Genomic DNA, 11,101 nt, shown 5'->3' on the forward strand with positions numbered 1-11,101 from the left:
GGCTGGCTCCATGAAGATATTCCCAACTAGAAGGGGGGAAATTTCAGAATAGATTAGAACCACGAAGAGCAAGAGAATTTCAAGGGAGGTTGGATACCTCACTAATGTCTCCTCGAGAGATCGGCAAGCTGATGACCTGCCAGTCTGCCACTAGCCCAACTGCTTCGCTGCTGTCTCCTGGAACATCAAACCCTAACTCCCACGCCACAGCTAAAAGGGGATTCCCCCCACCCACCCACCCACCCCCCCCCCCCAAAAAAAAAAAAAAAAGCTCAGAGATGCCCACTCTCCACTTTTCAGTCTAATTCAACATTTATCAGAAAAAGGGTATAATATTTGATTCCATCCATAAATCGACTTTCCCTCCTATGCTCTGAGTTCCAGTATTGATAAGAATTCGAGTTCTTATTGTTCGTATGGTGTAAATTGGGAAATTGTACCATAATAAGCCTAAGGCAACACATTATCTTCAAGTTTATGGCCTGAAGTGAGTTTTACACCTGTGGAGTTGTTTTTTTAACCATCCAGATACACTGTAAATCACTTTAAGATCAGCCCCATGTTTGTTAAGTGTTAACGAACTCCTGAAGCAACCTGAAAAGAATTAGTGACTAGTTAGGTGTGGTCATGTAACACTACGCCACCGCGAAACTCGCCACCGACGAGAGAGAGAGATATTTAGACGAGATCGGAGTTGGGGACGAAGAGAAACAGAGCTGAGGCAGAGGAGAGACAGAGTTTGGAGAGAGATAGATTCGATTTCTTTTGCCAGGTTGGCCACAGCCATTCTCTCTCTCTAGTATTTATCTCCTGATTACATGGGCCGTTGGCCCAAACGATTTAAGGCACGCAGGCCGCATTCTATTTGATAAAGTCTAGCCCAAAACACACACACTATCATTCACAGTTAAACCTCTTTCTCAGTGTCACCATTGCCGGTCATGACAGTGCCGCCCGCAGGAGTTTCAGCTTGTCCCCAAGCTGGAGCATCTGGAAAGCGAGTCTTCACAACATGATAGTCCTCCCAAGTAGCATGATCTGCTGGTAATGAAGACCATTTCAGCAACACCTGGACATGAGCTGCATTGCCGCGCTTCACTAGTCGACGCTCCAAAATCGCCTCAGGAACAACGTCAGCAGCATCAAGAACCACTGGGGATGGCAAAGAAGTATAAACAGGAGTATGATCTGGCACCTGAGCTTTGAGTTGAGAAACATGAAACACCGGATGCACAGTGCTGCTGGCAGGTAGATCCAAATGATAAGCCGCCACTCCAGTGCGCTCCAAAACAGTAAAAGGGCCAAAGAACTTATAAGCCAACTTAGGATATGGTCTATTAACTACTGAGGACTGAGCATAAGGCTGTAACTTCAAGAAAACAGCATCACCCATAGCAAAAACACGGTCAGAACGACCTTTATCAGCCTTGTTCTTCATACGCAGCTGGGCTCAAGTTAACTGCTGCTGTAAAAATTCAGACAAGTGCTGCCTTTTAGTCTGAACATCCACCACATCAGGCAGAGTAGCCAATGTCAGATCAGGAACTTGAGAATAATGAGAATCCACCCCAAAAAGAGCCTTATGAGGAGAACAGCCAAGAGATATATGATAATTTGTATTGTACGAAAATTTTGCCAAATGAATCCAATGGCTCCACTTCTTAGGGTTAGCCTGAGTCATGCATCGTAAATACATTTCCAAACACTGATTGACACGCTCTGTTTGGCCATCTGTTTGCGGGTGATATGCTGTGCTCATCTGTAATTGAGTGTCCCAAGTAGCAAAAAGAGTTGTCCAAAACTTGCTAGTAAAGAGACGATCACGATCAGACACAATAGAACGAGGGATGCCATGAGTTTTAAATACAGTTTTGTCCACCAGATGAGCCACTTGTGATGCAGTGAATGGATGACGCAAAGGAATGAAATTCGCATACTTAGTAAAACGTTCCACCACCACCAAAATTGCATTATAACCATCAGAGCGCGGTAAACCTTCAATAAAATCCATGGAGATGTCCTGCCAGGCCTCTTTTGGAATTGGGAGAGGAGCTAACAGTCCAGGAAGCCGACAGTGTTCATGTTTGGCCTGTTGGCAAACCTGACATTGCTTCACAAAATTTTCAACATCCAACTTGAGACCAGGCCAAGCAAATAATTTCTTAATCCGATGATAAGTAGCAGCAATCCCAGAATGGCCACCAAGTGCAGAAGCATGAAAAGCTTGAATCAACTTAGTATGCAGTCCTGCATTGGATCCAATCCAAATCTTATTCTGGAATCTAATAATCCCTTGTGTCAATGAATACCCTTGAGAATTAGGAGAATGCACAGCCAACTCAGCTAGTAGCTGCTGAGCTTGAGGATCCACTGTATAAGAATTGATCACCTCCTGAATCCAGATCGGTTGGACCACAGAAAGAGCACAAAATTGAGAGGAGGAAGGCATTCTAGATAAAGCATCAGCAACAATATTATCAACCCCTCTCTTGTATTGAAAAGAATATTGCAAACCCATCAATTTAGTCATTGCCTTTTGCTGTAATTCAGTCCCCAATATTTGATCATCCAAATGACACAAGCTTTTGTGATCTGTTTTAATGATAAATGGACCTCTCTGCAGATAACATCTCCACTTATCCACAGCCATCATAATAGCTAGAAACTCTTTTTCGTAAATGGACAATTTCTGATTAACAGGACCCAAAGTTTTGCTATAATAAGCAATAGGGTGACCCTGCTGACTTAAAACAGCACCAAGACCATAAGCACATGCATCAGTCTCCAAAGTAAAAGGAAGCTGAAAATTGGGCAAAGCTAACACTGGAGTGTTACTCATAGTTGTCTTCAACTGATCAAAAGCAAGCTGAGCAGCATCAGTCCAAAGAAAGGCATTCTTCTTCAACAAGAGTGTCAATGGTCATGCTATGATACTATAACCCTGAACAAATTTTCTGTAATAGCCTGTCAGTCCCAAAAATCCCCTCAATTCAGTAACAGAAGTAGGCACAGGCCAAGCCAGCATTGCTGCTGTCTTCTCAGGATCAGTACTAACTCCTTTGTCAGAAATGATATGTCCTAAGTATTCCAGTTGAGTGCAAGCAAAAGAGCATTTAGACCTCTTAGCAAACAACTGGTGCTGCCTCAAAATAACAAAAACTTGCTGAAGATGATGCAAATGACTATCAAGGTCAGGGCTATAAACTAAGATATCGTCCATAAACACCAACACAAACTTCTAGATAAATGGTGCAAAGACTAAGTTCATAAGGCACTGAAAGGTGGAGGTTGCATTCGTGAGACCAAATGGCATAACCCTAAACTGAAATTGCCCATGATGTGTCTTAAAGGCTGTCTTGGCTTCATCAGTTTCCACCATTCGAATTTGATGATACCCAGCTTTCAAGCCCAGTTTAGAGAAGAATTTAGTGCCTGAGAGCTCATCCAATAATTCATCAACAACCGGCATAGGAAACTTACTTTTAATGGTGAGAGCATTTAATCTTCTGTAATCCACACAAAAACGCCAACTACCATCCTTTTTCTTGACAAGTAAAACAGGTGATGCATAGGGACTCATACTAGGTGTAATTAAACCAGCATCAATCATTTCGTTCACATGTTTCTCAATCTCGTCTTTTTGTAACGGAGAATAGCGATAAGGTCTGCAGTTGACAGGAATAGCATCAGGTACTAGAGAAATAGCATGATCAAAAACCCTGTGTGGGGGAAGACACTTAGGATCGTGAAAGACATCGTCGAAGTCAGTTAACAATTGTTGCACTGAAGAAGTAATCACATGCTGGACATCATCCTGGGAATGTTCCAACAAAGCAGCAGCCCATATTTCACAACCCTTATGCCATTTCAAAAGTTGTGGCAGAGTGACAGCAGCAATTTCAGAAGGGACTGCAGCATCTTGTACTCCTTGAAGAGAAATCCAAGACCCTTGATACTGAAACTTGAGTGTTTTATTAGCCCAATGACAAGACATTTCCCCCCATTGCTCAAGCCAGTCCATACCCAAGATGGCATCGTGACCCCCCAAAGTGACCACCCTCATGTCATAAGTAAATGTGTGCCCCTGAATCCACCAAGAAAAACCAGGAACCACATACTGACAAGGTAAGCAATCACCATTAGCAACTTTCACCAGAGTAGAAGGAATTGGTTTTAGAGGTAAACCCAGCATCTGTGCAAAGTTGTAATCAATAAAGCTGTGAGAGCTGCCAGAATCCACCAAAAGTAACAAGACTTTACTGTGAACCAATGCTCTCAAACGAATAGCAGTAGGAAGGTGAGCTCCTGTCAATGCATTCAGAGAAATATGACAGTCCTCCTCATCATCAGATTGTTCTGCAGCAATAACAGCATCCAATATGTCATCAGTGAGCACCTCTTCCAACTGCATAGCTTTGATTTGGCCTCCAACAGCACAACGATGTTCAGGAGTATATTTGTCACCACACTTAAAACAAAGACCCTGAGCACGTCGATAGTCTTTCAACTGCTTAGCCTTCCATAGATCCCCTTTATCTACTCGACCTGGAGTAGTATCAGAACTGATATCACTCTTGTACTGAGGAAGTTTCACAAATTTCCCTTTGAGAGCTTTGGTAGCTCTACTAGCCAAGACAGATTCCTGCATAAGAGCAATAGCAGATGCTTGCTGTACAGTGTCAGGCAATTGAACAACAACAGCAGCTCAAATTTCTTCAGTAAGACCATTCATAAAACGAGTCACTAACATTTTACCCCCCACAGATGGATCAAACACTCTGATCTGATAGACAAGAGAATCAAATTGTTGTTTATACTCAGTCACTGTACCAGTTTGAGTCAGAGTATCTAGTGCAGACATTTTCTCACGTTCCACAACACCCTCAAATTCTGTTGCGACTGCCATTCTAAACTGATCCCAAGAGTTAACCTCATTCACTAACTTATAAGAATGATACCATTGAGCCGCATTTCCCGACATATGCAACACAGCAGCAGAGACTTTGAAATTTTGAGTGATTTGGTACATGTCAAAATAAGTCTCACACATATCCAACCAAATCCGCACATCAGAACCATAGAAACGAGGAAAATCCATTTTAGGAAGTGGCTGATGACGCCGATAAATCCCATCACCAAAACCACGACCCAAATCAACCCCATCCAACACAGGAGGAACAGGTGGATTCAACGGCGGAGGAGTCGCGGAACCACTTGCACTAACCTGCGAGATCCCGGAAGGCGAACCCAAAATCCCGGCCTGATCAGAGCAGCTGGCCACCCGCTTCATCGAACGGGCCAACTCAGCACACTCTTGCTGCACCTTGCCGACGGAATCCATGGCGAGATCCACCTTGGTAGTCACCTTCTCGAGACTGCCACCTTGGGAATCCAGCCGCTGATCAATCTCGTGCATCCACTTTGTGATGCCTTCCAACTTCTCCAAGAGTTTGGACTCCATGGAGTCCATTAGCTTGCTTCAAAGGGGCTGAAAGTTTTGCGGGCGCCGTGGCGAATCAGGAAGAATCCAACGCACGGCCCCGCCCACAACCTGGCTCTGATACCACTGTAACACTACGCCACCGCGAAACTCGCCGCCGACAAGAGAGAGATATTTAGACGAGATCGGAGTTGGGGACGAAGAGAAACAGAGCTGAGGCAGAGGAGAGACAGAGTTTGGAGAGAGATAGATTCGATTTCTTTTGCCAGGTTGGCCACAGCCATTCTCTCTCTCGAGTATTTATCTCCTGATTACATGGGCCGTTGGCCCAAACGATTTAAGGCACGCAGGCCGCATTCTATTTGATAAAGTCTAGCCCAAAACACACACACTATCATTCACAGTTAAACCTCTTTCTCAGTGTCACCATTGCCGGTCATGACAGGTCAGGATGTTTCATCCAATGATCAAGGGAAATATCCATAATAAGGGAACCTTTACCTCTTGGAATCATTGGATGATACAGAGAAGTTCCTGCTGAGCCATTTATATGAAATCTGTCAAAAACACACATATCGATTGTTGAAACAGTCTGCCAAGGTAAACAAATCCAACAACTCAAACAATTTCAATGAATCAACCACTAAACAAGTAACAAGAATATTACGAGAAAGGACAGGCAAGTGGTTCATCCTATGGTCATGTGGAGCTGCAGTATCACACTCGTTTAATCATTATGTAAATAAACTCATGACATACAGCAATCTGATTAGAAACTCCACCATCCCAAGCTGAACAAACTTGGCCAGTTCCTGTTGAATTTGACAACAAAAGGCTGATGCAATGTTAATCCTCCCACAAAAGATTGGAGTAAATCTAAGTTTGTCATGGAAAACTGGAAACATTGTTACTCCATATACATGATATCATGAATGGGCACCGAACCATCAACAAAGATATCAAATCCACCATGAACTGGCACATTTGTTTCTTGTTTCTTTTTTTGTTTTTCTAAGCTTAACGCAATATGAACATTAATGTCCAAAACAAAACTTATCAACCCTAAGGTACACCTCGAACAAAACACAACCCTAACCCATGCGCGCCCCAAGTACCAAAATGAGCCGGCAAGAACAAGAATTCGAAGCGCACGAGAAACCAAGAAATCATCTCGACCCCAACCTTAATCCCTAATGCGGTAGAGCCTCGCATTCCGTTGTGACTCACCACTTAGAGCGGATCAGCGAAGAGGGAGTGGATTTGGGGGATCAGGTCGAGCAGCGCCTAGTCCGCGGCGGCCGCCATGGGGGGTGGTGCTTGGCGCGAGCTCCTGCTCCCGTTTTCAGAAGGTTCCAGATCCCTCGCACCTTGCTAGGGTTTGGGGCAATTGGGGAAGGAGGCAAGGAATTTGGGCGCGGGAATCGCGCGGTTGGAGGGCCAATGACCAGCACCAATTTTCCCGCCTCCCTACTCCTACCCTAGCACTAGTAATATGCCCTGCTAAACGCTACGGTGCAATTTTATTTGTCTAACAAAATATATTTTTCAAACTGGGAGATGATGTGATATGAATGAATATATAAAAGAAAGGTTATATGCAGAGCTCAGATGGATTTTTTATGGGAGAGTACTCAGATCAGGGCGCTAGGAGAAACGACGCTCGCTCGGGCGCTTCATCCGCCATTCAATCTGGGTCACTGGAATGGTAGTGCTGTTAAAAAAAATCGGATGATAGATATAGGAAGTGAAACAGCATACACGATAGTGTCACGCATCTCTTTTAATTTTTTTTTGCCACGCGTTTGATGTTATGCTCAGATATTTTTTTGGTGGGTATGTGATAAAATATTTTATTTTAGGATAATGTCACACATATGTTTTGTTTTTTGCCACGCGTTTGATAAATATTTTATTTTAGGATTTGTTTGTATTCATGTTGAAGCCGCCCATTATAAAGCACTATAATGTGATTCATGTCACATCACCTTTTTTCGCGTGATGTGATAAAATAGTTTATTTTGGGACATGAACCCTTTTTGTATGCGTGCGTTCAATAATTAGTTTATTTTAGGATTTTTTTTATTCATGTTTAAATGGACAGTCCAATTTAATTTTGTTATATATATAGCCCTGAAGTGCGGGACTCTACATAGCCCAGTGTTTATGTACCATACTGCTGGGGAAACTTGCTTTTTGACACATACATTTTAGTATGCTGTATTTGGAACTTTGAAGTTATTTGTCCTACATGGCGAGCTTCTCAAATCTTGAATTTCTACAGCAAGAATCAAAGTATCAAACTAATTTCTAACAACAATGATGTGAAAAATGAATGCTGCAACTGTATATATGTAGAGAACTCAATTTATCATTTAATATCGGCAATGTACTGCAACAAATGAAAAATAAATTAACAATATATCTGAATATAAATAAGTGCAAATTTGCTCCATACTGAGTTATACCGCAGAACAATGAAGCAGCCAACAGCAAGAACGCAAGTCACTTGACAAACATGTATCTCCAGGATATATAAGCTGTGCTCGAATTTGCCATTCAAAATTTGAGTAACCTCCTAGAATTAGCAGTGTCAAAGTTTACCATATTGTTAATATGCATATCGAATAAACCAGAACATGTATATGTACAATTTTCAACATTGTATATTCTGATATATGGAAAATTAGACTCCTATAAAATTTGAAGTCCACTACTCTATGCCCTGAGCCACATGTCTAACTAACTGTGCTTCCCAAACCACATATTTCTATTGTCATAGCTTCTTAATGCTTACCTGCCACTGAAAACAATGTTACATCGTGTATAAGCCTATCTTTAAGCATCGATAATTCAACTTGAGTACTTGACAATTGGATCACTGAAGGTGGGAAATAATGTGGCTCGGTAAAATAAGCCCCAGCATGGTGTTGACAGGGTATTTGCCAATGATTTCAGCCTAGGAATGACTAACACAGTATCAGATATTTTCAACCTGCTAAACAGGATGGTTCCTATCAAATACAACCTACACCAACAGTCCGGTGTCAATTATTTATTGCAAAGACATATGGCCATATAACTTTTCTTTTTCTCATGAAGGGGGCATTTCTGCTTAATGTTAGTGAGCTATCCGTCGTGTGGACTGAACATAACATATAAGAAGGCAGCACATCAGCTGTAATAAGTAGCTCAAATTCCTTGAAAAAGCCTGTAAGCATAAACTACTTGTTTTAAAAAGCATACAGCTTTTCAATTATGAACACAGCCAAGCAATCAAGTACCAACATATACATACTGCTACCGATTTGTTTTATTATTGCTTATTTCCTATGATAGACTGTTATCTGAATTCTGCCTAGTTCATGTTTAGCATAGCCAAACTAAAGTTTAAAACAGACAGGTCCTGATCACCCAAGCATTATAATTGAGCATGAAAAATATATACATACATGCTGAAAAACTAAGGACTCTCCGGCTCATCTGATCACCATGGGGCCTTATGCCGCCTCTGGGAAGCCAACCTTCAGGTTGTCATAATCAAACATGGTATGGTTGGCTACTTGGCTCCCATAAAGACATCTGGCATCTCCCAAGATCCTGCAGCAGCAAGCACCCATATTTAGAGTGAAGGACAATGTCTATGGGGACTTGTTTTTAGTGATGTTTAGCACAACGGAGATTGGAAAGTAATATCATAAAAGAGGAAAACTTGAACATGTCTTAATATAAAGTCTAAAACTGTTGAATGCACTTCTTTTGTTGATTAACAAGTATCTAGAAGAATACCATATCACTGAAGACTAAAGATACCAAACATCTAAGAACTACCTCATTTCTTTCGTGGTGACATCTCTACATATCACAGATCTTCATTTCAGATTTTCCAGGCAAGCAGGCCATAAATTAATTAAGGCAATGGCTAAGCTATATAGCGCCCTTGGCAATACATTTGCTTGGGGGTGATTAGTAATAAATGTTATTTAGCTCCCCATGATATTAAACAATTGTCTGAAAACAAGCACTTGAAAACAAAGGTTGATAAAATAGGTAGTGTTACATATTGTATTACCATAAGAAACTGAGGTTAAATACCACTAACAACCAATCCATCGTATATGATGTTTTGCATCCTATACATTTTCTTCAATTTGAAAGTTAAATTTCCTTGATAACAGTTGGTCCTTATACATATGGTGTTATTTAGAGTGACTATTTCCAGTGAACTAAAGAATGAATTAAATGCTTTTAAGCAGTTCCAAACTTACCTCAAATGGAATGAATTAAATGCTTTTAAGCAGTTCCAAACTTACCTCAAATGGAACTGCAACAACTGGATAGTGATGCAGAGACAGAAGTTATGCAGCATAGTGAGGGCACCATGTTACCAAATACTGTGAGCATTTAAATTGCAAGACCTCTGAAAAAGTAGAACAAGCAGTTGACAGAATTCAGCAATAGATCTCGAGTATATACAGTTAGATAAGCTAGAGATGTACGAACAACAAAAGTAAATAGCAATTTTTGCAACAATTCCTAAATTATATATCCAACAACTCCATGTCATATGCACCAACTATCATCCTGAATTTCGTTTCCTTCCTGGAGATAAATTGCTTGGCTAAGCACCTTTAGGTCCATACGCTAGTGAAGCGTATAAGAGGTGTAAAACATGTTAATTATATGAGAAGCATACTGTTTAAGCAATCCAACTTGAAATCCCATTGCATCAGCGCAGTTATTAATAGCAAAAGGTTGTTTAAAATAAACAGAAAAGCAATGGTTAATCGACATTATTTCTTCCCCAAAATCCATATCCTGGTAAAAAAAAATCTAAGTAGAGACGATTGGCACCACATGAATTAGCTCTAATCTATTGGTACACTCATAAACAAATACTGGCCATAGCTTGCAATAGAACCAGAATCGAGATTATAGATTTACAACGGTTATTACTGAAATGCAAGAAAGAGAAATTATGCAACACAAACCAGAATCAAACGGATCAGAGTGGGCCAAAATCGAAAAGCAATTGGTGTTGACAGGGGATCAGAGACCGTGGAACGGCGGGGTGACCCATGGAGGGGCGAAGGATGGTCAGCGCCTCCTCCTCGTTAAGCCGCCTTACGAGCTCTCCTTGATGGACAGGTCGAGGGCACCGATCTCCGTATGCGATTCGTGGCGGCGCCTTGGACGGGCGTGACAGGTGCGGCTCCGGCGGCGAGATCGGGTGCGTAGCGATGGCGAACTGGCGTGAGGAGGATACCTTGCGGCAGGGAGTCGGCACAGGCGGCGGCGTGGGGAGGGAGGGCACGATGGCGACAGCTTGACGCGGCAGGATGGCGGAGATCGGCTGGGGCTGGGGGAGGCGCGGGTTGAGGTTGGGGTGCGGGTTGGGGTTGGAAAAAAAATTATTCTACACAGCCCGTGCAACACCGCGCAGAATAGTGACGCGTGTGTTAATCTCCTGCTGCGGGCCGAGCCACCTTTGGTGTCGAGTCGAGCCGAGCCATCTCTTGCTGCCGCTGATTGGAGTCAAAGCTTTCCAGGAGACGGGAGTGCATCCTGCATATGGCCCGATAGGTAATTTGGCTTGTATTAGGCCGAGTTTAGTTCCAAACTTTTTCTTTAAATTTTTAACTTTTTCATCTTATCAAAACTTTT

General features: G+C 42.2%; 1 protein-coding gene across 3 annotated transcripts; it reads right to left on the reverse strand.

The window, feature by feature from the left end:
• Positions 1–277: 277 nt before the first annotated feature.
• LOC127776252 (uncharacterized) lies at positions 278–10,867 on the reverse strand. Of its 3 annotated transcripts, none has more exons than XM_052302623.1 (5): positions 10,495–10,867; positions 9,751–9,857; positions 8,890–9,037; positions 7,906–8,015; positions 278–6,252 (listed from the first exon to the last, which is right to left on the reverse strand). In XM_052302623.1, the coding sequence occupies exon 5, from the start codon at positions 4,646–4,648 to the stop codon at positions 3,239–3,241; it is 1,410 nt and encodes a 469-aa protein (XP_052158583.1). In that variant the 5' UTR covers positions 4,649–6,252; positions 7,906–8,015; positions 8,890–9,037; positions 9,751–9,857; positions 10,495–10,867; the 3' UTR covers positions 278–3,238. The 3 variants fall into 3 exon arrangements, 1 of the variants encoding a protein (XP_052158583.1); XR_008018147.1 differs by lacking the exon at positions 278–6,252 and adding an exon at positions 6,260–7,715 and having other exon boundaries at positions 10,495–10,864; XR_008018146.1 differs by lacking the exon at positions 278–6,252 and adding an exon at positions 6,260–7,829 and having other exon boundaries at positions 10,495–10,864.
• Between the last annotated feature and the right edge of the window lie 234 nt (positions 10,868–11,101).

Source organism: Oryza glaberrima, chromosome 1 (genome assembly GCF_000147395.1).
Source record: "Oryza glaberrima chromosome 1, OglaRS2, whole genome shotgun sequence".
Taxonomy (NCBI): domain Eukaryota; kingdom Viridiplantae; phylum Streptophyta; class Magnoliopsida; order Poales; family Poaceae; genus Oryza; species Oryza glaberrima.